This window comes from Hippocampus comes, unplaced genomic scaffold (assembly GCF_001891065.2).
Source record: "Hippocampus comes isolate QL1 unplaced genomic scaffold, H_comes_QL1_v1.1 scaffold168, whole genome shotgun sequence".
NCBI lineage: Eukaryota > Metazoa > Chordata > Actinopteri > Syngnathiformes > Syngnathidae > Hippocampus > Hippocampus comes.
This window is the reverse complement of record NW_017805955.1, coordinates 433307-459662: the sequence shown is the minus strand read 5'-3', so window position 1 is coordinate 459662 and position 26356 is coordinate 433307. Positions and strand designations below refer to the sequence as shown.

The window sequence follows — 26356 nt, the reverse complement described above, 5'->3', positions numbered from 1 at the left end:
GCCAGCCGCAGGCCGGCGCCGCGCCGGCGCGGTCGCCGCACGAGGAAAGCTCCAGCCGGCGCACCGGCACCGACACGGGGATGACGAGCGGGAGCAGGCCGTCGTCTCGCGGCCGCTTCATGCTGGGGCCGCCCGGCTGGGAGGGACCCCAGGACCTGTGCGGCTCCTGGTCAACAGCAGAGAGAGGACGGTAGGAATTTTGACTTGTTGTTATAATTCAGTTACTTTTAATTTGTTTTGAAAGCAGGTCAGTTGGTGTATTTTTTTAAGTGCCTCATTGAAGTTTTTATTCGTTTTACTTCTCGGTTTAAATGTTCACAGGAGAGTTAATAGATTTGCTTGGAGTCTCCAAAGAGATTGGGGTTTACCGATATCACTTTTGCCAGCAGTGTTGCAAAATGTAAAGTGACTGTCGCTCGCCGGTGGAAAACCCCAGCAAATACCCCAGAGCGCGGCTTGGCGGAGAGATATTTATGCTGAGTGCTGCACGAAGAGAGTGCGTGAGTGTGTTTGCGTGCGCTGGAGTGGGAAGAGGGGAGGGCGGGTGAGGGTTGAGGCCGGGCTGGAGTCTCTCTTCTTTGATGGAGGTGGTGGGGGGGGCGGCGCAGGCATGCAACCAAACAGACGGTTTGTACGAGATGTCAGCGGGCAAATGTAGGCCACGGTGAGTTCCACTGACTCAGTTGTTGTTGAGCAACTTGTTGCGCAATCATCGCGCATGACTCTACATGATACTGGCCGCGACGGGAGTCTATCTGTGGTGATTGAAACATAACAATCGCAGGTTTGTTTATCCATTTCTCTCTTTTCAGACGGCGGCCCGGTGGGGCAGTGTTTAGCGCGCCGACCTCACGGTGCGGAGGTCGTGGGTTCGATCTTGGCTCTGGCCTTCACCTCTTTTTTAACTAACCTTGTGGCCCAGGTCAAATAGCAAATTTTTTTTTTTTTTTTGGGTCATGTCGCGGGCCACTGAAAAATGGATGGCGGTCCGCAAATGGCCCCCGGGCTGTAGTGTGGACACCACTGATTTAAAGGGATCCTCTGGTCCATTTTTCTCCAACAAGCTCAATTTATGTACTTAATAAAAATAAAATAAACAACTTTTCAACTGCCCATTGGAAAACAAACACACAAAAACCAAAATCGGCGATCGGGAAGGGGGAATAATCCTTCGCGCCGATGAATCGCTTCCATTTTAGCAGGCCGACGGTTAGCATTCAGAACAATAAGAAAGTCAGGAGCCGTACCTTGACGTCCTGCGACGGCAGCGTCTCCATCTCGGAAGCCTTCTGCGCCAGAGTTTCCAAGTTGACTTCCTGCGACACGCGGCGCTTCCGCCGCGGCGTGCTCTGGATGACCCCCGTCGGGGCGGCCAGGACGTCGGCGTCACCGCCGCGCGTCCCGTTCTGAGGGCCCCGCATGGCCGGGTCGCCCGGGAAGGTGTTGTCGTCCGACGGCGCCCCGCCTTCCTTGGAGAGGCGCCGCGACCTGCGGAGGTTCTGCGTCTCCGACGAGGGCTCCGGCAGAACCGAGGGAAGGGACGGCGGGTCTAACGATTGCGGTTCCGGGGTGATGTCCTGGATGAGCGGCTCCTGGATTTGGGGCGGGGCGGCCGCCAACGATGGCTCCTGGGAGTGTACGAACTGCGGGTGGGAGTGCACGTTCGGCGGGTAGTAGTCGAGCACATGCTGGCTTTGTTGTTGCAACTGCTGATGTTGCATTTGGAGCTGTTGATGCTGTTGCCTGCGACGAATGATCTGCTGCTGCTGCTGCTGCTGCTGCTGTTGAAGTTGTTGCTGGATGAGGTTCTGCCGCTGTAGCTGCGGCGCCTGCTGGGGCAGCTTGGCCTGCACAGAGTAGTTGGGCGGGTTGGGTAACCTGGCGTTGCCTTGGAAGCTTTGGTAGTAGGGGGGCAGGTGCTGCCGGGGCTGCCCGAACGCCAACTGAAAGGGCTGCAAGACCGAGCTGCCCACCGGGTGGGACGCGCTGTTGGGCTGGGGGTTCAGCGCCCCGGGTTTCAGGGTCTCCTGAAAAGCCTGGGACTGCTGCTGCTGCTGCTGGTCCCAATCGAGACCCCTTGACTTCACAGCGTCTCGGTATAAGTCCGCCGTGGGGTCGTGGACGGGCGGTTGTTTGTCTCCGGCCTTGTCTCCGGTTTCTTGTTTTATGAAGGCCGTCTGGTTCCTGGAGTCACTCAAGTAGTTGACAAAGTTCTGTCCCCAGTTGGCCACGGGGGTCCAAGTGGCAGTTCTCGGCTGCGGCTGACCGGACTCCTGGTGGGGCCACTTCATAGGCAGCGTCTGCTGATAGTGACCCCTGTTCTGGTCGCCCTTGTCGGGGCTGAAGATAACCGAGTTGAGGTACACGCGATGGCCCTCCGGATTGGCCGCCGCGCCACTCGCCACCTCCGTTTTCCCGGGTTCGCCGCCGCCGCCGCCCTGGATGTAGTAGGACGCTTCGGCGTGCTGAGCGGTCTCCTTCATGGCTCCGGTGGGATCGGAAAAAAAGGTGATGCGTTTGCCCGTTCGTTTTGCTGCGCCAGGTTTCTGCTGGGCCGGCACGCTCATGGTCAGCATGAAAAATCCGGCGTCGGGGAAAACCTTCGAGTCACTCTAATTGTTCTTTGCCGTGACGCAGTCGCATAAGTACAAGACCGAAGAGGAGTAGAACTGCATCGACATCAAGTTATCTTCCTCTTCCTTGTCCGATTTTTTTTTCTTTCCTTCCTCATTCATGGGTGACAACCTGTGAGAAGAAAAAAACGAGGCAGATCTCATCAAATGTGTTTTAGTAAAGTGCAAGAGCAGCAGTTAGCTAGTCACCAGTTAGGCCCCCTTGGACTCTTCTTTGGCTGGGTTGGGGTGGGGGGGTTAACGTGAATATAATTTACGGGTCACGGGCACGACTGAGTGAGTAGCGCCCTCGGGAAAGTTGGAAAAGGAACAGCTTCCGACATGTTTTGACACTAAATTGAGTGGCCGTGTCGCTTTGGATTGAAGCAGCCATTTTGGGCAAATTGCAAAACTGAGCGTTAACCAGAAGTTGAGCTGCACTGTATTTGTTGCCACAACCGCGCTCGTTTGTTGCAAAAACCTGCCGTTTGCTTTCCTCCGCAGAAAAACAATAGAAGGAAGCTCAGCTTCGGGTGTGCGAATATGGAGCCGAATGGGTGGGGGCGGGGGGGGGGGGGGCGTGTCATTAGTCACATGACACCGTGCGGTTCTGTCCAAACAGAGCCCGACCTTGTTATTGGAACCCGGGGATTGGGAGGGTTAATCAATACTTTCTGGAAATTTTAAGACTTGATGAAGAGACACGCCATTAATTACACCACCGACGATTCGTGCGTGCCAAAAACAGCCCTGCATTCATTTGTATTCATTAGGTAACCCCAGCCAAAAAAAAAAAAAGAGCATTACCATTTCCATTCACACTTACAGACACCCGAGCGTGTTCATTTGTTTGCACGTTTTGGGAATGTGAGAGGAAGCCAGAGTCTCGGCAGAAAAGCCACATCAGAACTCTACGCGGGAAGGCTCGAGTTGACAGCCGAAGCCCGCAAGGGCACCATGTTGCCCATTCAACAAAAAAACGATCAGATTTCAACAATACCAGCTTGCTTTCAGAACATGTCGTACTGTCTGCTGCAAACCGCCCCAAAACAACGATGACAACGAGTGTAAGGCATCCCATGGCGGGGAGACTACAACTGCTACAATTCCCACTAAACGATGAGTCATGAACAACAATTCAAGCACCTCAAACAAAAACACCTCAAACGCGCCCTGAGAACTAATAAAAACGTGTTCATGGTCCTCTTCCAGCCTATTTATTTAACAAACCCTCGACTCAACGGTATTTCTGAAGCACTTGTAAACAACCACCGCTGAAGAATTGCTGGACGTGCAGCAAAACTAATTCATACAATAAAACAAGAAATTAATAACAAAGACAATAGAAAGCACAAAAAAACAGTCAAACTAAAAATCGAGTCTCTTGCTGAGTCATTTCAAGATTTGAAAACAAATCATAGGATCTTGAAAAGAACTCCTTTTTACGAGTACCAGTCAAGAGGCGAGCAGCAGTATTCTGGACCAACTGGAGACGCTTCGTGGAGGATTGGTTGGCTCCAAAGTCAAGTGCCATTGCAGTAATCCAGCCGGGATGTGACGAATTTGTGAATGACTTGTTTCAAAGTGCTCTTGAGAAAGGAGCCAGCTCCCTCAGATGAAAGAAACTGGATTGGACAACGGCACCACTTTGCCGGCCCAATTTCAAATCACTGTCCAGTTTAAGACTCAAGTTCGAGACTCTTGGCTTAAGATAAGGCGCCAGGGGGGCCCAAGTTTACAGGACGGGATGTACAAGGGCCGCTGGGGCCCAAACACCGGCACTTCTGTCTTCTTTTCATTGAAATTCAGGTCTTGATTTCCTCCAGACAGGATAAAAGTGGCCTCGATGAGAAAGTGTCTTTTTTGCTCAGCGGGACAGAGAGCTGACAGTCATCCGTGTAGCAGTGGAAGGAAATGCCACGTTTCCTTTAGTAAACACAAACAATAAATGAATCCAGATCACAAAATGAATTAAAAAAAAAAGAAAAACAGATTTCTCATCCATCACTGTTTTGGTTTTATATGTTCGTCTTGTGCTACAAGAGGCAAAAAAAATATATATCTATAAGTCCCATGAACTAATATGGAAGCAAATCAAGCATGTCAACTTGCATGACTCTTGCTAAAATCTGTACCTGAATGTCAAATTTCATGTGTAATACATAACATAAATATTGTGCAATCATTTTGTTTCTCTGTTGACACTCACTTGAACAATAATCGAACAAACAATTTTATAGATCACATTCGATCACGCCTGCCGGCGCCGGGCGACGATTCTCTGTGGAGCAACGTAAGAGGAGACACCACTTACATAACCAACCTCTTTTGTTGCTTTGGCAGTGCGTTTTGTGTCATGACACGGGGTCCTGAACAACCCTGTATTTCATTTTCCCGCCTGCAGCTAATTCAGAAGAGCAAATGCGGCCGTTAAACCACAGTGTGACTCACTGGGGAGGGGTGGGCTTCATCCCCTTTAACCACCAAGACTCATAAAGAAAGGGCCCATGAAAGTGTAAGTCGTGATCAACAACGAAGTCAAGTCAAAAAGTCCAATGGTCCAGCGAGGACTGACGGTCTGTAAGGATTCCAAATCGTCATGGCAACCCCAGTCACGAATATTAAAAAAAAAAAAAAAAATAGACCACACACTTGTATGTCCAGGTTTTCTGAGCAGACTTTGGCAATGGTGCCAACTTGTCAAGCATTTGTGGTATTAAGAAAAAAAAAATTAAAAAAAACGATTCAACTAAAACTCGCATCTGTACCACAGAAGTCCACCGGTGGCGACGAAAAGTGAAAGTGTGCCGATAAACTCAGAGCAGGAAATGGAACTTGAGTACAAGTTCAAATCTACAATCTCATTTGACCGGGCAAATGCAAAAATGTAAACACACACACCTGTTACACGCTTATTCATTCCAGCAACACTTTCAAAATCGGCACAAAGTATCGCTATCGCTCAGCAAACGCAAAGCTGCACACTCCCCTGCATTCATTTATTTTAGTTTTGTTTCACTGTACAAAGCAGCGCTTAACTTCTCTTTCTACTCTATCCCTTTTTTTTTTTTAAATCGCGAAAATCAAATTCCCAAATTTTAAGCAACTTCATTTGCTTTGCTTCTAGAAAAAGCAAATTACATTATTTATATATATATTTTTTATTTTTTACACACCAAGCAATCCTTAACCCCCCCCCCCACACACACACACACACACAACTTTATCCATCATAAATAACAAAGTGTAACTCCAAACATTTGCTGTCCAGTTCCTAATAAATGTTCAATTTTGGAGTAGCCAGCGCGGCCGAAGCAAAAAGGCCACCCTTTAGACAAATCTTACAAAGTGCCTGGCAATTGTCACCCTTTCCCCAGCGAGGGGCTCCTTAAAATAGACTCGCTGCAGCTGTCGGGATCCTGCACGCTAGCTCGCTCGCTCGCTCGGGGCGGGGGGCCCGAAAGCGACCGCATACTCCTTCCGCACTCGGCGTTCCCCGAGACTGCAATGCCGTGTGATGTTCACATCCCAGGAAACCTCTGCCAAGGCATTTTAGCGCTCTGCGTCATTCGGATTCCCGCTGAACCGGAGCCGATCCCGGCGGAGTGGTGCAAGAGGTGTGCGGTACACGCCGGGGTGAAAATGTTCGCACAAGCTAATCATTTCATACCAGCCGATATTGATGAATGCACATTTTTTTTCTCCTATTCAAAAATCAGAAAAAAACAATAAATGGGATGAAGGATAAAATAAACACAACCGGCAAATAAACAAGTTATTTTTCTCAGCCGATGAAAGCAGGTTAAGTGTGTCAAATAGGTATAGGCGTGAAATGCCGTCGTGGTAGAAAATCCTCACACCACCCAACTACGAGTTAGCAAATGAACATCAAACATTGGTAGCTGCACACAAACAAATTGAACAAAAACCTGCTAAACAACAAAGGAGATCATCAAGTGGGAAATATTGGACTGATTTTTAGTCAATCACCAAAATGCATTTCAGCTGGTCAACAGGAGTCTTGAAGGGAGTAACCCCCTAAAACCCGCTGGTGTCAAACTCAAGCAGGGTCCGACATTAACGGTGGCCCCATGGCCCTTGGACAGTTGTGTCAGGCCATCATGTAGCTTTCGGATACTGGCGGGACTGGGTCATTACAAAAAAATCCCAAATAAATAGGATGAAATCAACACATGCTTGCTTTTATCCCCAAATATTTTATCTGACATTAGTATGGTCTTTTATTGTGGTGCATTTCATCTGAAAAAAAAAATCATTACATGAAAAACAAGAGCAAGCAATTTAGTGACTTCTCTTAAACTAATAATCATGTTTCAGAAAACCCGCACAAGCACAGGGAGAAATATGCAAAGGCCGAAGGCCGGATTCAAGCCGCTAGCCACATGACTGCGATGCTAGATTACACGTTACATGCGAAACTCAAACATGATCCTTTCAATCGCAACGGGCGCAATGCGAAATTCTCCTATCTTTCCATCTCGAGTTGCCATGACTCATGTCCGACCCACATCCGAACTATGTCGCTTGAAGCGTGCAGTGTCAAGGCAGCCTCCGCGCACGCAGAGAGCCATGCTGCGATCTTGCACACATCAAAGCCTTTGAGCAGCAAAATCTTCAGCTGAAGGTGGAAAGAAAAAGAGAGCGAGCGTGGAGGAGGATGGGGGGGGGGTGCATGCAACCTTGCACAAGCTTGCCAAACATCCATCCATTTTCTGTAGTGCACATCCTCATTTGGGTTGAGGGTGAGCGGGAGGAGCATTTTCCAGCCGGCTTGGGTTACACCTGTGGCAATCCTGCCAAAAACCGCCACTGATTTAAAACAATACGTAACAAAATGCATCATTATATGTGTTGCCCTATCGTACATGTGGATGAGACAGTGAGATGTCTCGTCTCAGGGGCCAAAATGCATGCCACGAGTACTGTACAGTCAATCAAGGCAGCTACGCAAAAAAAAAAATTAATAAATATCCACAATATATAGATATGATGATTTGAAGTAATACTTAACAAAATCTATCATCACATATGTAGGCCTACCTGGGGATTAAATAGTGAACTGTGTTAACTCTTTTAGCAAAAATGCACCCGAGTGGATTGCGCATAGCATGTCACTGAATGGGTGCAATCTAATGTGCGCGATTTAAGTAGATCAAACATAAAATGTTAAATATGTGCATCCATAAAACAAGAATGCAATAATTTCATCACCTGTATTTTTGACATTTGTACTGGTGGCCCGATCGGGCCAGCATTAGTAAACTTCGGGGGGGCGCCGGGCCTTCAGGCCACTGTTAATGTCGGACCTTGATTGATTGAGTACACATAGAAAACCCGCGCAAGCACGGGGAGAACATGCAAACTAAACACAGGAAGGCCAGATTCGGACACAGAACCTCTGACCCGTGGCAGATTTGCTAGCCGCTGCAGCAATTAAAAAATAAAATAAAATAAATCGATCGATTCTTAACGCTTACCCTAAGTAAAGTCTTGGCTGAGCTACTGGCAAATGACTTCCGTGCGAGACCAGAGGTAAACCCAGGACTGGTCGCCAGGTCACACGGAGTGGGAGGGAACGAGGCGAGAACACGCAAAAACTCCACACGGGAAACTGCAGATTGCAACCTCAGAACTGTGACGCAGTCGTGCTAACCAGCTGTCCACCGTGCCAAACAAATACATGAAAAAAAAAGACGCAGGGGAGCACCGAAAATAAACGACGGGTAACGTTCGTCGCCCTAATCCGTTGGCAGAAGACCTTACTTTGCACCCGTGATCTGCAGAGAACGTGCGCCCCCCCCCCCCCATCTCAATGTTGTGGTCACAACAACAAAAAAAAAAAAAAAAAACGGGAGGGAGGTGAGGATAGCGGTGGGGGATTATCCATCGACAAGAGCCAACCAAAACAATGCGATTGTCAACAAGGCGACTGTCACATGTGCACAACTTCCAAGCCGACGAAGATGGACACCGCGCACGCACGCACACACACAAACGGAGACGGCTCGTCGCACTTACGTGTTTAACGTTACGAAAGGTCGCGCTGCGGACGACGACGGTGACGCTCGGTCCGTCCGCGCCGTGCAGACCCGAGGCGGCGATGACTGCTGCGTTGCTTTGCCCGAGATTGACTCATGCTAGGCGGCTGCTGACCTCACTCCTCTGCCCTGCCCCCCAACCCCCCTCTCCACCTCCTCCTCCTCGTCCTCTCAGCGCTTACAAGAGGCGGAGTTCCGAGTCGCTGGTGGGTAAACAACACTGCTAACCTGACGTGCTAAAGTCGCTGTTGCACATGATTGCGTGGACGATTGCATGAGTCGTAATCACTATTAAGACGAGGAGAAAACAAAAAACAACACCCGGCTACCGCCACTATCGTTTTGACTGGCTGCTTGTCTCGTGACTAGCCTCTTCGTCCCGCCCCCTTTGTTTTCCGCTGCCCTTATTAGGACGCTTCCGGCGTGACAAATCCATTTACCGGGCAGGCAAGCTCACAAAAGGCCTTACGGGAAATTCCGACACACATGCAGGACTCACACAGACTAGAGAGAGGGAATGTGGTCGTGAAGCTTCACTTTTTGCACCGTAATACCATCATGGCGGTAGGTTAAAACATTTGGACAGGTTTATTTGAGCTACAAAAAGGCGTGCACCTCCAGTGCTCTGCAAAGTGCGGCTCGGGGGCCACATTAGGCCCACCCAGCGTCTCAGTCTGGCCCCCACAGTGGAGTCAAATTAAAATGGAAAATATGGGGTGCTTTTATTTTGAAAATTGTACTTTTATGTGCGTAAGTGTGGACAGTAGTATAAGTAACAGTGACGTTTTTACTTATTTAGTGACTTTTCTGGCCCTTCGAAGCTGGAAACTATTTTTCCCAAAAAGAGAATAGCAAAAACAAAAACAAACAATGATAACAGTTGTCCTAATGTTGGCCGCATTGCAATTTTATGCACCGTGAAGGGAAGATGGCTGAAAAGATTTGGCCAATGATACTATACGCAAATCTAGAGTTTGATTGACTGGATGTATTGAGCATAATCTAAAGCATCACTCTTAAGAATGTTGTACTTCCCACTTGGTTATATATTTGGAAGTCCTGATGGGGAACGCTAATGTGAGTTGGCGCTAGGTGCAGAAAATTCATGTTATCATTTTTAAAGTGTGAAGATGTCATCTGAATGAAAGTTTACAATTTTATTTTTTTAATTTCCGAATCATAACAATACATGCATTATGTGCACACGCACCAATTTAATGAAATGACAAGATACTTTTTTGAAATACAGTCAAAATAATCCAGACAAAATTGAGGGTAGCGTGTTGTCTTGGCCCTCGGCAAGAGCATTCCGTTTGTTCGTGTGGCCCCTTTGCAAAATTAACTAACTGCCTTGCACTAGGCCGTCGTTAGCATGCATGAAGTGCCGGCTGGTCAAAGAGACATTGAAGTGTAGAAAAAGAGCAGCATAGAAGAAGAGCAGAGTAATGGTGGCTACGAACAGCCATCGCTCAGGGCCCATCTCCATGGAAATGAAGGCCACATTTGAAGGAGAGATTCAAAGGCCACAAATTTTAGACCCTGACGTGCAGTTGAGTCGCACAGGAAGTTACATCATGTGGCCTACAATTTCGGCCTTTGGAGGACGCAGCCTACAAATTTGGACACAGCAATGGAACGAGTCGGCCTTATGAATTATACAATTATATTTTAGTTACTAATTTGTTTGAATTTCAATGTTGTTCTACATTATTGAAAATGGATGGACATTTTGGTCGGTCATTGGAGTCTAGTGGCCAATGGTCATGAAACAACTTCAATTAAAAAAAAAAAAGAAAAGAAAAAAAAAACTAAAAATACAAAAGCGTGGCCCGGTGATCGAGTGGTTCAGCTGTAATGTGTCGTGATAAATTCTTCCACAAGACGTCACTTGATATTTTGTCAGTGTTTGTGTGTCACTGCGCATGCGCGTAGAGGGGTACTTTCGGCCGCTCACTTGAGGCTAGCAGCTCTTAGTCGGGTAAAAAAAAACAAAAACACTTCAAAAACACGCAGTACTTACACTTGGTTTGTGTGGCCTCTTCCATGACTTTGCCCAGCAAGACTCCACAATGTTTTAAAGCTGCTAAAATGGAACCTGCCATGACAAATTCCTCCACAAGGCGTCACTCACTTCTCCGTCAAAGTTACTGAGCGAGCGTTGCATCTTTCATGTGACAACGGAGCGTCGATGCATACGGTTATAAAAGTCACACATTGTATCAACTCGGTAGCTATTAAATCTACGCACACAGAATTTGTTTTTGGATGAGTAACGTTGGTGAAACGATGAAAGACAGCCGACAAACATCGATATTGGGCTGACTTGCTGATGCTGGCCGAGCAGTTACTGGTGTGGGACGACGTCCCTTGCGTACGAAGATGAACAAATTACAAGACGGTTAACACCCTGCTGCAGATTGCCGTCGTACTCCCCCCCCCCCTCCCTGTCAAAAAAAAACAAAAAAAAAACGCCCGAAGAAATGTCAGTGATATTGTCTTGATATTAACGTTGTGACAATTACGAGACTTCTCGTTGGTTTCAAGCGATTAATTCTTTTTCAAAGTGCCGATTAAAACGGTATTAACAGGCATGGAGTCAACGCCAGTGAAACCGGATGTCCGAGGGGGTTATCATCTCACTTTGAACTTTGTGCGAGGACGCAGATTCAGTGTGGCTTTTTGGTTTATGTTTGTCAAGGATGCTGGTGAAGAAAGTAGTCCTCAACTCCAGACCAGGTTCTTTACACTTTGTCTTTTATTTACGGAAACGTTCAATTTACTGGTGGACATAATATTTATTTGTTAAATGTGTTTCGAGGGTCAAATCGGGTGCCAGATCCTGGAAATTTCCGCCTAGAGGAGACAACTCTCGCACCTGGTTTGGAAGAGGAGGAAGTGCTCGTTCGGACCCTTTACCTTTCAGTTGACCCTTACATGGTACTGAACACACACGTTTATAAGCTGGGAAATGTATAATTGCATGGTTTCATTGGCGTCATGGTGCCCATTTATGTTGCAAAAGCAATTCAATAGCCACATGCTGTAAAGTTTTGACTCGAGGTATGTGCTTCCAAACCACGACTGTTTATTTATTCAAATATTTGCTTCAGGGAAACTAGACGGGGTCTGATGTATCTCTTCAATTACAAAGACCGGCCTTGGCCATGGTCAGTCCGACAGCTCATTTTATTCTGATTAATTTATTATACTGCGTGACCAAACAACGTTGGTTACCTTCACTGTATGATGACTGATTTCTCTTTCCTTTTTACTATTTTACTTACCTTACTTTCTGTCAATTTATTACTGTATATGTTTTTATGTTCAGTCAACAAACAAACAAAAACAAACAAATAAACTATGGATACTGCTAGCAGAAAAATGGCTGCTACATGAATGCAGCATGGTTATCCTATAATGCAGCGTGAAAGCCGTGTTGCTTTGTGAGGTATGGGCAGCCATTTTTTAGCTCGTTGTAGCCAAAGTCGACTTGCATTATGGGTTGTGGGGGCCAAATTCCGGCTAGCTTTAATGTAACCATGGTGAACTTAAACACTACAGTCTGCAAAAAGGCTTAAGATGTTGCATGTGATACACGAGAGAACTCGCTGTATTATTTGTTCAAAATGAATTGTACTTTCACGTATTCCTATATTGTACAGCATTTCTTTCAGCCAAGAGCAATTTAAAAAAAGATTTTGAGCAGGAACAGGTTGTTTGCATTTACATTCACGTCAATGGGAAACATTGCCTTGGTTTGCAAATGAGTCACTGAATGAATTAAATTTGTAACCTGAGGTTCCACTGTAGTTGGCTGTCTGGAGTGTCCAAGTCACTGTTGAATTACCGGACTATTTCAGAAAAAGTTGTTTGGGGGCCAGCCCTTCCGAATTGTGCCTGCTTATGACATCAAAGCAGGGCGCTGATTTAACATGTAGCCTAAACCACACAGAGATGCAGGATGAATGAAGACAGCGGTGCGGAATATCTGACGCCGTGGAAGCTGTCGGAAAGCGTGGACGGCGGCGGGGTCGGCGTGGTCCAGTCCAGCCGCCACGACGCCTATCGAGAGGGGGACGTGGTCACCTCCTTCACTTGGCCCTGGCAGACCCACGCTGTGGTGAAAGGAAGCATCCTACAGAAGGTTGAAACGATCAACATATTAATTTTATGAGTAATATGACTCTCAATTATGACGCTTATCATTGTTCTTCCTCAATCTAGGTGAATCCGTCACTGGTGGACGGCCACCTTTCCTACTTCCTCGGGGCGGTAGGCATGACGGGCCTCACGGCGCTGTTGGGCATGAGAGAGAAGGGTCACGTGATCCGAGGAGCGAATCAGACGCTGGTGGTCAGCGGCGCCGCCGGGGCCTGCGGCTCTGTGGCTGGACAGATCGGACGATTGGACGGTTGCTCCAGGTGTTGATCAAAAACGTACTTCAAGTTCATTGATGACTAAACGGTTGTGCGTTTTTTTTTTTTATATATATAAACAGCATTGTTTACAACTCCCTCATGAATTTCATAAATACTGACGAGAATTTATCGTCCGTGAACTTGACATACATATTTTTGTACACATTGAAACTCGTCAATGAACTACAAGCGACACAGTTTTTAAGTTTACGGAAAACCTGCATGAAGTTAATTGTATTGTCATCAATTATCTTCAACTTTTACGAGACAGCATACGTTAAGTTCATCAAGTTTCAACAGTTTGAAGTATGGTTCCGAAAAACGTGCGTCAGGTTCATCGATGACAAACAATAAGATGGGACTGCTTCTTCAGGGTGGTCGGGATCTGCGGTTCCGAGGACAAGTGCAAGGCACTGGTGGAACGGTTGGGCTTTTCCGGGGCCATCAACTACCGGCTGCAGGATGTCACCGCGGGGCTGCGAGAAAACTGCCCCGACGGCATCGACGTCTACTTTGACAACGTGGGAGGAGACGTCAGTGACGCTGTCATTGCGCAGGTAGTGATGCTATTGCGGGTTTGTTTGTGTGTGGAAATTTCTGACAAATTAGAGCGAGCCAAGTTTATGGCTAAAATTCAATTGTTTCCTTGGTTTCAAGAAAAATGTACACTTTACTACTTTTGTATTTTTTAAGTTTCGGAAAAGCGTACTCGAAATTTATTGGCAACTGTCAATTTTCTTCAGTGTTTGCAATAACGTACATCACGTTCCAGCACTTACGAAAAACATACTTTCACACTGTTCAATGTTTACAAAAGCTAACTTGCCTCTATCTTTTGCAAACGTTAACGAAAATTGAACCTGATGTTTTTTTTTATAGACATGGAAGACAGTTTAGTAGTCAGTCGTCAGTGACCTTGACATATATTTTGCATAAACGCTGAATGCGTCCCAACTGAGCAGTTCGCCGCTTGTCTCATTCGCCCTCAGATGAACGAGGGCGGCCACGTGATCCTGTGCGGTCAGATCTCCCAGTACAACAAGGATGTGCCGTACCCGCCGCCCCTTAGTCAGGAAACACAGGAGAACCTGCGCAGGAAGAACATCACCAGAGAAAGGTTCATGGTACTCAACTACATGAGCCAAGCCCAAGACGCCCTTTGTGAACTGGGCAGCTTGGTCACCTCCGGACAACTCAAGGTGAGTTGGAAAATGACCAAATTTAAGTCCTATATTTCTTTACATATGAGAATTTTAAATTTTCTTAAAGAGATTTTAACAAGCATCATTGAAGTTGACATGTTTGATTTGCTTTCGCGGGCCACATAAAATGATGTAGTGGGCCAGATCTGGCTCCCGGGCCTTGAGTGTGACACCTGTGACTTAAAGGTCATCCATACATTCTCATCCATCATCCATTTTTTCCCCCAAGGTGCTAGAAACAATTGAGAACGGCATCGAAAACATGGGAGGTATGCGTTTTCCGTCCTTTCATGATGTATTCGAAATTGGAATTTTTTTTTTTTCATACTCCTTTTTCCCCGCTCGCAGTTGCCTTCTGCTCCATGATGAAAGGGGGAAACCTCGGCAAGCAAATCGTCAAGATCTCCCACTGACTAAGCAATAAATAACACTCGTGACAACAACTGTATTGAACTTTTTTTTTTTTAATCCACAGCACTATAAACTATTCATACAAAAAAAGTGGTTGCTCCCCTTTTCATTCAGAACACCCTCCTCATTCATTTTTTGCGTGTGAATGTTACAAATGGATGTATGTGGTCACGTGACATCCACGATACAGTAGAGAGCACGGACTTATTACACATGGATGGACTACCAAAGCCGCTGACTCTCCGTCGGGAGGAGGAGAGCCACCGGCAGCCATTTTACGTTGCCAATCGCTAAGCTTGCCTAGCTCGAATGCATTGATTGCTCCTCGGCGTTTTCATGTTATTTTCTGTCTCGGTGACAAATAGGCCACTGTGTATAGCAGGCAGTTGTGCCAATAAGTCTGGGAAAAGCGCTACAAGCACAATTCCTTGGGAAGAATGGAATTTAAAATTCTCCCACATCAGTATGTCAAGTCACACTCTGAAAGGCTCTCGTAACGCCATACAAGAGATCCAGCTAAAAAAAAAAAAAAAAAAAAAATAGTAGCAGTGGCAACGTAAGATGGCTGCCCTCTGGCTTCAGCCGCGAGGGGTCTCTTGATAGTGCATTCATTCATCCAGCCCTGTGGTACAGACACTCACAGCCGCGTGATGATGATGTCATCAGTGGGCGCCCATAAACTCTTCGTTTGACACTGAGACGCGCGCGCATATAAACTGCATTGTGAAATACAAGTGCTTATAAATGGGATTGTGAAATACAGGAAGTGCAAGATTGCTCAGTTACATGTCACACAGGACGTTTCATTAGGTACACCCGTCGTATCAACGCAGATAGTCGGCAGTCATCCCGTATTAGACTTATTGTGTAAGTCTAATGGTTATAGAAATTGCTCCAAGATACACGTTAAGTTCAATTAATTCATAAATGAGCCTTTGTCGGTGCTCTCTTTTTTTTGTTTTTGTTTGTTTGATTCCAGTACCGGACACAGTGAAAAGGGTGGTGCTGAAGGGAATTGCATCAAATTATCAATAATTCACAAATGGGGTCTTCACATTCTCAAGGTACTTTTTTGTTTTCAGTGCCAGATGCAGTGAAATGGGAGGGCCGGGGAAAACACACAAAAAAAGGAGGCCTTGTGTTGATTTTTTTTTCTACATCTGCAGTGAAATGGAGATGCGGAGGGGAATAGCATTTTATAGATTGTAATTTTAAAAAATGCTGCCTTTCTTTTTTGCAAGTTGCAGGGCCTAATATCGAATGCCGGTGGCAGAGAAATGGGGGCGGCTGAGGGGAAAATCACACAGTATAACTCGTAAATGATGCCTTCACCTTTGGTGGGTACTTGTTTCTTTGCAAAACGGGATGCCTTTTACCCACCGCGGTGAAATGGTGGTACTGAGGGGAGATCACACCATATTATCATAAATCAAAATAAAAATGGCATAGAGGTTCATTTCACAGCTATATCACATTCACTTTTTATTTTTGTCACAATTTAAAGCCACCACACGTTGATTTTCTAGGGATGTTGTGATATTTTTGTTCGGAGCTACTGCGGAATAAAAAAAAAAAAAAAAAAAAGTCCTGAAATACTACGTGAGATTTGATTGTGTGTGCGTCCTAACACTCGCGTTCCTGAGAATCCCAACAGCTCAGTGCTGATATGATAGCAAAACGTCGGAAGAAGCGCTTCCGCCGAGCGCCATTGAACACACCACGAGCGGACGTCAGTTGGTCTGTTGAGGGCCGTACTACACTTACGGGAAAGTATGATACAAACGGCAAACAAATATCGTTAGTGTGTAGACTGTGAGCTTTTGCGTTTAAAAAAAAATTGTGTTTGTGGTTTTGTCTGAGACATTTTTGAAACCATTAACCAGAACTTGGGAGTCTTGAGCGAAGGTGTAAAGCCTGTTCTTGTAAACATTTATGAAAATGTTGCTTTTGGTTGAATCGAACATACCTATTTTTTTGGGTCACATCTGTTTTGAGTGAACACATGAAGACAATTGATGTAGATTTTTGTAAAAATATCAGGAAATTCAGTCTGTACTGAATTCAAAATCTTTTTTTTTTTTCAAGCCAATTTAGTTTTGAATTAAAATTCACCTAATGGGCGATTTTTACATATCACTGAATAATTCATTATTATTATTATTATTATTTTACTGAAGACAATTTCATCTTCAATAAATGCATGAAATTGAAGAACATAACATACGTTCTACGTAGATTCCTCGCAATCCCGAAGACAATTGAGATTCTTCCCTTTTTCATAAAAACGTCAGAAAATCTAGTTTGTAACGTCTTTTGGAAATACTGGCAACGTTTTTGAGTCGACATAATCTGACAGGAAGTGGTTGCAGTTGTTATTTGAAGTCCTTTGGCAGTGGCGACGAGAAGGCAACACTTTGAAAAACAAAGTGCAGAAGTAAACAAATCACAGCAGCTCATGGGTGACCGTCTCTATTTTTTCTTTTTTTTATCCACTCGTGTACACCAAGCGCTTCTCAAACTATTTTCAATCCAGGGCCTCATTACAGGGGACAATTTTTTTTTCTCCAATGATCACCTCAATATCCGAACGGTAATTGAACCTTGACTGCCATCATGAAAAAGTTGCTTCTTTTCAAGGGGAAAACATGTCATACTATCAGGCTAACAAATTCATTTCACAAAAAAAAGCAAATGGGTAAGGTTTTTTTTTTTTTTAAGGTCCCCCTTCCCAAAATTTACAAAGAGATGAATTTGTGAATGCCAAACCGCACATAAGGGCGTTAACTAAAGAAGGGTTTATTTGGGGGGGTGTCATCACATAATGGAAAACGCCATAAACGGGCTAATGATGAGCATCAGTTGCCACAATGTCCAAAGATACATTCTTCATCTTCTGCGAAAGACGGCGAATCATATTGAAGCTAATTGAGTCACTGCGAGTAAGGAGCGACTCTTCTTCGTTTTGTACGACCCGGAGGCCAAGGCGTGCGCATCAGAGGGAGCAGCACAAGGAAATGAATTGCATTCAATCAGGAAGCACAAACTGTTTCAATTTTTTTACATTCTATTTAACCACAAGTTTTGATTCTATCATTCTGTTTTGAAGTATATTATAGAGTTCTATTTTCCATGATTTAGAAAAAAACGGAATGGATTCAACTTGTATCCCTTGGCACCATTGTATTTTGCAGAACCCCCAGCGACCCAGATTCCAGAGACCCTAGTTTGAGAACCACTGGGTGTACACTAACAGCACAGGAATGTGCTCGTCGGTGCGTTACACTTGAAAAACATGCATAATGCAGTAAATAATACAGAGGTGAACGGTGATTGCGGCGAGAGTGGTATTTTACTGTCAGGAGGACGGCGAGACGCTCTTGCCGTTGCCGCCGCCTGCCACCGAGCTCCAGGAGGGCATGGGGCAGGTCCAAGCGCGGTAGACCAGCACCAGGCCCAGTCCCAGCGCCCACGTGCGCACGGGCGACAGCAGGAAGGCCAAAAGGCCGTACGTCTCCAGCAGGAAGTAGCACGAGTGCGCCTGCCAGGCCAGCAGCAGCAGCATGAGCAGGTGCACCGCCAGGCACCGCCAGCGGCAGCCCGGGCGCAGCAGCAGCGAGCGGAAGGTGTTGCCGCGGCAACGCAGGTGGAGGCTCCAGCACAGGTACAAGGTGAGCGGCATGTTGAAGAATAACAGCTGGGAGGCGGGGGGAAGAAAGAAAATGAGAAAAAAAAAACAAATCTTCCGATGAATTCTTCCATGGGAGGGTTGGAATCCCAGCTCACCTGAATGACGCCCACCACGTAAGTAAGGCTGCCCTCCAGGAAGTGTCCGTTGACAAACACCCCAAAGGCAAAGCAGGCGCCGCTGTGGCCGTCAATCAGCTCGCCGATGAACCACGGCCCTGTGGGAGGGAAGCGCAACCACGTCAGCATTGGAACGTTAGCCGCCGCGCAGAAAGCGGCCAACGATCAACAAAAGTGGGCCGTCTCACCTAAAGCCGTGCACAGGTTGAAGAGCAGCAGGGAGTAGAAGAAGTGGTCCACCTTACTAACCAGCCGCAGCGACATGCAAGCTTGCGAGGACCACCCTGCTAACGGCGTACATTGAATCAGGCGCACGTGTCGCACTTCATGACACGGCGGCAAGCGGTGCGCTCTCACCTCGACCAAGCGGGAAGTGGCGCATGAACCTGAAGGACAACAGCAAGCCCACGTTGAGCAGCATGGTGATGGCGAAAATCGCCCGGCCCACCACGTAGTGATCCGTTAGCAGGATGAAGGACTGCGCAAACCCGAAGCTCGGGGTCACGCCGTCCCTGGCCAGTGAGAAATGCTGCTCCCGCGCACTGCTGCGGCCCAATGAGTCCTGAATTAACCAAAGAAGAAAAAAAAAGGACAAATATTCGCAATTTCCCCCTCTATGGTTATCTTCACACTTCACGACGCCGGTGCCACGTTGACTGACCTCCACCTCGACTCGGATGGTGTGTAGCCCGGTGAGGTAACGCAACGGGTCCCAGGGCAGCACGTACAGGGGCCCGCCAGCAGGGTGGCATTCACCCAGCGCCTCGCCGTCCACAATGACACGCACCACCGTGATGGTAGCCTCAGAGAAGGCGAGAACCCTGTTCAGAGACGTAAGGCGTCACCATCAAATGATCTTTAGAAGAGACACGGTACATTTATAAAAGATGACGCAGAAGAGCCGACCTGATGTGCGTGGACCTCCGGATTCGGTCCAACGGCTCCAGGTCCGGATGCATGTACTGCGCATCCTTGGGGTTGGTGATGACCACCGCCGGCCACTTTTCAAACCTCAAGTCGGAGAAACTCAGCAGGTCGTGGTCAAAGGCCAGAACCCGGTACCTGGGTGGCGATAACGGTACTTACTTCCGTTGCATCGGGGGATGTCTTTTCCTATGAATGGCGATGCTCAATCTCATCTGGCAACTGAGAGATGACGGCACTTACCTGCGATTGTCCATCCAGTCGCCCAGCTCCAGTTCCAGCGTGCCGTGAGGATGCCGACTATGCAGGACGGGCATCAGGCCGCCAAGCGTGTGCAGGTGGCCGCACAGGTAGGCCACGGCCGATCTAAACGCAGGAGAAAGCATTGAGCCAAGATGGCGAACTTGTCAAGAAGAGGCGCTCCAAAATGGCCGCTCACCTCATCAGCTCCCGCACGCCCGGAGACGGCGACACGATAGTGGAGGTGGTGTAGTGGCCGAACCAGATTGACTGGTTGCTTTTCAGACTCTCGGCTCTGAACGTGTCCAGCATGTCCATCTGAGTCTGAGGCAACATCAACTTAGTTCGTTAGTTTAACAGTACAAATAAATACCATTGTGGCTCACTTGAGCGTATCGATGAATAAACCAAGTAAAGTAGGCCCCGGTTTATCCCTCAGTTAGCAAAAATCACTGTGTCTATATAAATGGAGAGAAATAAAATACTGAGCTTGCCAATACAAAATATACACGTGAGGCGTAGGTCCGCTTTCTGTCCACTTGGCGATGCCATCCCCACATTCAATACCGACTCTGAATCAGTGTTGGAACCTTTTAGATTCTTCATTTTGATTTCTCAAATCAGTTACTTTTCATTATTTTTCAGAAACAAGTTTGTTAGCTGTTATTTTCTTTAAAAATGATTCATTTTAGTTAATTTTTTTTAATATGGAGGACTTGTTAAGTGCCAGATTTTAAAAAAAGGTCACTAAGGGTTGTGTAGCATTCATTTTGATTTCTCAAATCAGTTACTTTTCATTAAATTTCAGAAACAAGTTTATTAGCTGTTATTTTCTTTAAAAATTATTTTAGTTAATTTTTTTTTTAATATGGAGGACTTGTTAAGTGCAAGATTTTAAAAAAAGGGTCACTAAGGGTTGTGTAGCCATGTAAACTACTGTTTGACTTTCTTTCTTCTGTAGCTACGGATGTACAACCATAGCGGAAAAAAAAAAGAATTCAAAATAAACACAAAACGTTTCTTTTCCAATTTGAATGTAGAATAACCTTGCTTGGAATGTGGGCGTGGCTTGAAAAAGGCGGAGCCTGGCCTGTTGAGTAATCTGGGAATGGGTGTGATTTGTCACTCGTAAATTCAATCAAAATGAAAACAAACGTAAAATAAAAAAAGAAACTTAAATGAAAACGATTTGATGCAACGGCTGCCGTATTTAACGTGGCCGTCTGCTGCGCCGCACCTGATTGAGAATCCCGAAGAAATTGTACGGCCTCTTGGGTCCCGGCGTCAGTGTGGCATCGGCGCACACGAAGGAGTAGTTTCCGAAGGGCGTGGCGTGCACGTAATGGAAGGAGCCCACCTTCTGATTGGCCGAGTATTTCCTAAAGAGCGCAGAAGATCACATCTGACGTTGAACGTGCCATTTCTTCACAAGCGCGTTGCGCACTTTTCTTTGGGCATCAAATGATACTTATACCAACCGGTAATAGTTGTTGACACTGTCCAGTGACATGATGTTGAAGGCATCTGGACAAAAAGAAGACAAACATTTACAGAGTCATTGTCGCACTTGCCCCAACTCATTAAGAACAAAATTGCACCCCTCTTGTTTTCTCAAGAAAACCGTAGACAAATAATTCCTGTACATTTTAGAAGTGCTTAAAAAAATAAATGAATAGATAGATAGATTGATTGATCGATAAAAAGACATGTATTTGCAAAAAAAGTTTCATGTCGCACTTGCCCCAACTCATTAAGAACAAAATTGCACCCCTCTTGTTTTCTCAAGAAAACCGTAGACAAATAATTCCTGTACATTTTAGAAGTGCTTAAAAAAAAAAAATAGATAGATAGATTGATTGATAGATAAAAAGACATGTATTTGCAAAAAAAGTTTCAAAATTACATATAAATAAGTATTTAAAACAACCTAAAAGAAGAAAATTGTCAATATTTTTGTGGGTTTTTTTTGTTGTTTTTTTGCAGACCTGCTGATTTTAATGTCTCATCAGCAGGTTGGGGGGGGTTCCTGGAGAATAAAACAAAAAGCAATATTTATAAATATGGGCAACATATATGTACGTTAATTAAAACAAAAAAATTGTGAGTCGTTTGTTGCAGCCCACCTCATTAAGAATACCCCCAAAATCTTTAAAAAAGGAAAAAAAAAAACAACGTATCATTTGCTTTTAGCGATCAAAGAACTCCACCAAGTCTGAACTATTGCAAAAATTCACTGAAATGTATATTTCATTATGTGATTAGCGTAATTTCCAAAGTTATTTTTAAGTTACTTCCAAATCCATAAAATATACCACTGATTTTGCTAATAATTAAGTTTTTGTTTTCCAAAAACATGCAAATATGATGAAGCGGCTATGCTGCTCGGCTAACCATTTGTTTTTGTAGCCATCTGTTTAATTACCCAAGTCGTCGGCTACTTCGTGATTCGTGGAGGATGCCGAACAGACAGAAAAAACAAAAACACCACACTGTTATAATACGCAACATATTGCTTCATAAATGGAGGGAGCATTTCCCTCTGAGGACTTGATCAAAACACTGATGATAAAAAAAGATTGCGGTCGATGAGACTTGTTTCATCCGACAAATGAGACGAGCTCACATTACAGCAAAGATATCAACCCTAATTGAGGTCTAACAGGACAGGATGTCCCTTCCTCATTTGTGCGTGGGATCTGGTTTCATTTTCAAGAAGAGCGCACAGAGCACGAGACAACGGGGGGAACTCAACCCTTTCCTGTCTTGGGGCTAAAAACGCAGCACTTCCACATGTCCAAATTAGCTGTTGGGAAATTTTAAAGGAGACAAACAGTAGAAAGCACAAAAACAGTCAAGCTAAAAATCTAGTCTCGTGGCGAGTCAAAAGCCAAAGAATAAAAATGAGTTTTAAAACGAGTTCTGAAGATGGGCAGCGAGGGGGGGGGGGGCTTGCCGAACGTTCAGCGGGAGGTTATTGCGAAGAGAGGGACCACCAACGGGAAAGCCTCGATCCCCTCTGAGCCTCCGCTTAGTTCTCGGTACCGCTATTCGTGTCATTTAATTTATTGCTTGTGTTTGTTTAAAAAATGCATGGGAAGAAGACCTTGACAGTAATAAAGAAATAAATAAATTGCATAATAAATCGCTATGGTAATATGGAAGGGAAGACAAGAAAATTGGAATTCGAATCTTTTTCAAAATCGATCAGCCGAAGTAAAAATTGTTACGATGACAGCAATCCATTACCGTGATTTCCCCGGATGTCGATCCACCGCGTGCGCTCCATCACGCCAGACTTCTTGAGGATGTTGTGGTACGCCTGCCACTCCACTTCATGCTGGAGAGAGCCCACCTTGCTCTCCGTCTTGGCGTCGGTCAGGTCGCCTGACCGGAATGATAAGATTTCAACATTAGACTCCATCCTTCCATTTAAATTGACGGTCAGATGTTTTGTTTTGTTTTTTTTTTTCCCCGATACCTGTCACAAGCACGAGTGACGGCTTGATCACCTCGATGGTGTTGGTGCAGAACTTTTCAAAGTCGGGAATCCGTCTCGGGTCGTGAAATCGGCTGATATGGATGTCGGACACCTGGAGAAGACGTGGCATCAGTCAAGCTGAAGTTGACCAAATTGATTTGAGTTTTCCTTTCGGCCTTGTATTTTTTTGGGGGGGGGCACCACTAAAAGGTAGACTGCAGAGACGTAGAGGCCATGACAACAACAAACGTGTTAACTGTAAAGCTGAATACCAAAAGAGAAAAAGAAAATTGGTTCTTTTTTCTGGTTTTTTTAAGGGTAGCGAAAAAGATCCATGACCTCCATGGAGCTGGAAATGACATAAGAACGAGTCTTGACTACGGGCATTTTTGTTGTTGTTGTTGTTGCACAAGAGGGCAAAGTCGACCAACATGTCCTCTGACAATGACACACTTCTGCACTCACTGACCCGTTTATGTCACTCATTCATGTAGCTCAGCCACAACGACTTGGGAGAGTGAAATAGACTTATTGCAGTCGGTCGTGGGCAGCACGGTGACCGAGCAGTTAGCACGTCTGCCTCCCAGTTTCAAGGTTCATAACTTGTCTCTGACCATCCAATGTGGAGTTGGTCGCCATCTTGGTGCATCCTAGAGTGCCTCAGAAAAGAGGCTATTTTTTTCTGAAAATAACTTTGCAGGTTCCCAAAACTAAAACACTTTCTATTGCCTACTGTTGCCACAAGGTGGCGACAAGCCATGACTTATATTTAAAAATAAAAAAACTCTTCAACTCATCTCGACATACGCTGGTGCATGAAGATACGAGTGACCACGACTGACAGGATTTTCAAGATATGTCTCATGGTTTAGTTTGCCCAAGGATTTATTTGAGCAAACTTGAGATACAAGGGCTGTCAGGTGGCAGTGAACGCAACTTTTCACAAAACGCAGCGTTTAGCAGATTCAATTAGTTAACAATTCAAAGTTCAATCTTTGAATTCTCTAGCAAGTAATGGGAAATACCAGAGATGGGCTAATGAGTAGCACGTCGTATCTTTATGGCTGTGTTATGTTTTTTGAACACAAATGGCCGAGCAGCACATGCAGATACTTTAACAATACACAAAAGTATACATTTTAAACAAACAAAAAAAAAACAAAACACAAAAAAGAACCTCCGTGACTCTTCATGTTTATCCATACTATACTGCCCCCAAATGGCAAGACAGAAGGTGCAGCACAAATGTCCATTGAATTGAAAGACAAACAAAAAGTATTTAATTCTTCACATTCTATTTAATTCCGCCATGACTATGTGTCATAAAATACTATATTTTAATAAAGTAGAGTTCATTTGTAATAAAAAGAAGACATTGAAAATATTGTCCTTAACTTGGCGGCTAGAATGGATTAACGTGTAATAATATTTTAATTAATTTCAATGGGGAACAATTATATGAATTGCAGGTGGTTTCAACAACCCCCCCCCCAAATAAAAATCCGCGAATAATCGGGGCTACAATGTGTAATACTTTTTATGACGTCTTTTCTTTGGTTGTGTTCCATAATCTTTTTTTTAAGTCAAATAATGTGGTTTTGGCTCAGTAAAGGCCGGTTGACTGAACCTCAAACTGGATGCATGTGTAGATTAAAACCAAGCAAATGTGTGTGCGTGCGCGTGTGTGTGTGTCATATATAAATTAAGAAAAAAAGAATCCCACCTGTACAAACCAGAATATGTTATCCAGGTGGTCCCCGGGAAACGGGGGAAAGGTTCCCCGGTCTCGTAAACTCCGTTTCGGGTGCCAAGCCGTGTCATAGCTGTCCAGCACCCAGGAGGTGAGGCACGCCAGGGCCAGTCCGACGAGAACCAGGGCGCCGAAAAGCTTCAGCATCCTCCGGCCGTAGCGAGAGAGGGTGGTGAGGTCTCGCTGCCGTCGTCGGCCCCGCACGGTACAAGAACCTCTGGCTACCGTCTTGTCACGCCTAACTCATAGGACGCCAGCGTAAAACAAATTAACACATAATGGTGGACTAAGTGGTGAGGAGGCGGTGGAGTCTCAGAGCGTTCGTGCGGCCGCCATCCTCCTCGCGGGAAACGCATCGGGGCACCCGGTCCTTTCGCCAGCTGGCTCGGAGTGGCTGCTGCCGGATGAGGAAGGAGGAAGTAGTTTAGCTCGAATTAGCTAAATTGCCGTTAGCTTGTTTGGTTAGCCGCCTGTCAGCTAACACCAACAGGGCACGGACCCGGCTGGAAGAAATGACGTCATTGTCATGTGATCCAAGAGGAGCAGCGGACATATTGATGATTCATTCGGATGATTAAAAAAAATCAATGTTTATTTGATTTTTGTTTGCTCCACAGAAACCAGAGAGATGTAAATTCACAAGAAAAGTTGATTATTAATCACATGCAGAATATTGTTATGTTCTAAGCAGACATACTGCAGCTCTTTTCACTCCTATTAGTCATTCATTCTCGAGACATGTTAACTCGGGGGTCGCCCCCCTTTGGCTCCACATTCCGCAATCACAAATCTTGAAAAGAAACATAAAGAAGCTCCCGGATTCACCCACAAAAGGTTGACAGCAGAGGGCAGTGTTTCATTTGGCAAATCAGCCGGTCCTAGACAACTATGCCAGAAGATTTCTCTGAATTCTCGTTGGCAGCATTATCGCGAGAACGTCGAAATCGCGAAATCTTTTCGCAACACCGTCCCAACCCTACTTTAGCTACATTCGTCACTTGGAGGAACAAAAGATGGGATGTTTCATAGGCTGTTTCCATGGCAACACGGGCTGTAATTTGGTTCGTTGAGCCCCGCCTTAGATATTCATCCATTCATTATCTGAACTGCTTTATCCTTACTAGGGCCCCGGGCGCGCTGGTGCTTATCTCAACTGTCTTTGGGCAGTAGGCGGGGTATACAATGAATTGATTGCCAGCCAATCGCAGGGCACACACAGACGAACAACCATTCGCACTCATGATCACACTTAGGGACAATTTAGACTCTAAATTTCCCAATCAGCCTGCCATGCATGTTTTTGGAATGTGGGAAGAGACCGCAGTACCCGGAGAAAACCCACGCAGACACGGGGAGAAGGTGCAAACGCCGCACAGGAGGGGCAGTCGAGGGTCGGGGGTCTAATGTACTGAAATTCAGTCAGCAAAGCGGCTGACAGTTATTCTTCAAGGCAAGTGA

General features: G+C 45.6%; 3 protein-coding genes across 8 annotated transcripts in view; 1 reads left to right on the top strand and 2 right to left on the bottom strand.

Moving 5' to 3' along the window:
* The window catches only part of mideasb (mitotic deacetylase associated SANT domain protein b), a 20386-nt gene extending 11350 nt beyond the window's left edge, over positions 1-9036 (bottom strand). Inside the window, exons 1-3 of the mRNA XM_019890433.1 lie at positions 8652-9036; positions 1248-2745; positions 3-166 (exon numbers count right to left, since the gene is read on the bottom strand). Coding sequence (XP_019745992.1) covers positions 3-166; positions 1248-2576 — 1493 coding nt within the window. The 5' untranslated portion in view covers positions 2577-2745; positions 8652-9036. The remainder of the gene's footprint in view (positions 1-2; positions 167-1247; positions 2746-8651) is intronic.
* Positions 9037-9120: 84 nt separating this feature from the next.
* Positions 9121-14736, top strand: ptgr2 (prostaglandin reductase 2). 4 transcript variants are annotated; one of them, XM_019890485.1, is made up of 8 exons: positions 9140-9235; positions 11490-11608; positions 12624-12815; positions 12896-13092; positions 13463-13646; positions 14079-14288; positions 14521-14560; positions 14640-14736. In XM_019890485.1, exons 2-8 carry the CDS (start codon positions 11606-11608, stop codon positions 14702-14704), a joined length of 891 nt encoding a protein of 296 aa, XP_019746044.1. In that variant the 5' UTR covers positions 9140-9235; positions 11490-11605; the 3' UTR covers positions 14705-14736. The 4 variants fall into 4 exon arrangements, with proteins under 4 accessions (XP_019746043.1, XP_019746044.1, XP_019746045.1 ...); XM_019890486.1 differs by lacking the exon at positions 9140-9235 and adding an exon at positions 10512-10649; XM_019890483.1 differs by lacking the exon at positions 9140-9235 and adding an exon at positions 10656-11407.
* Positions 14737-15656: 920 nt separating this feature from the next.
* On the bottom strand, positions 15657-25536 carry tmem62 (transmembrane protein 62). 3 transcript variants are annotated; one of them, XM_019890480.1, is made up of 13 exons: positions 24872-25536; positions 23149-23260; positions 22917-23054; positions 21149-21194; positions 20908-21049; positions 19870-19994; positions 19674-19796; positions 19413-19568; positions 19168-19327; positions 18864-19068; positions 18695-18793; positions 18486-18604; positions 15657-18396 (listed from the first exon to the last, which is right to left on the bottom strand). In XM_019890480.1, the coding sequence occupies exons 1-13, from the start codon at positions 25043-25045 to the stop codon at positions 18058-18060; spliced, it is 1938 nt and encodes a 645-aa protein (XP_019746039.1). In that variant the 5' UTR covers positions 25046-25536; the 3' UTR covers positions 15657-18057. The 3 variants fall into 3 exon arrangements, with proteins under 3 accessions (XP_019746039.1, XP_019746040.1, XP_019746041.1); XM_019890481.1 differs by having other exon boundaries at positions 18695-18790; positions 24872-25535; XM_019890482.1 differs by lacking the exon at positions 24872-25536 and having other exon boundaries at positions 23180-23260.
* Positions 25537-26356: the final 820 nt, after the last annotated feature.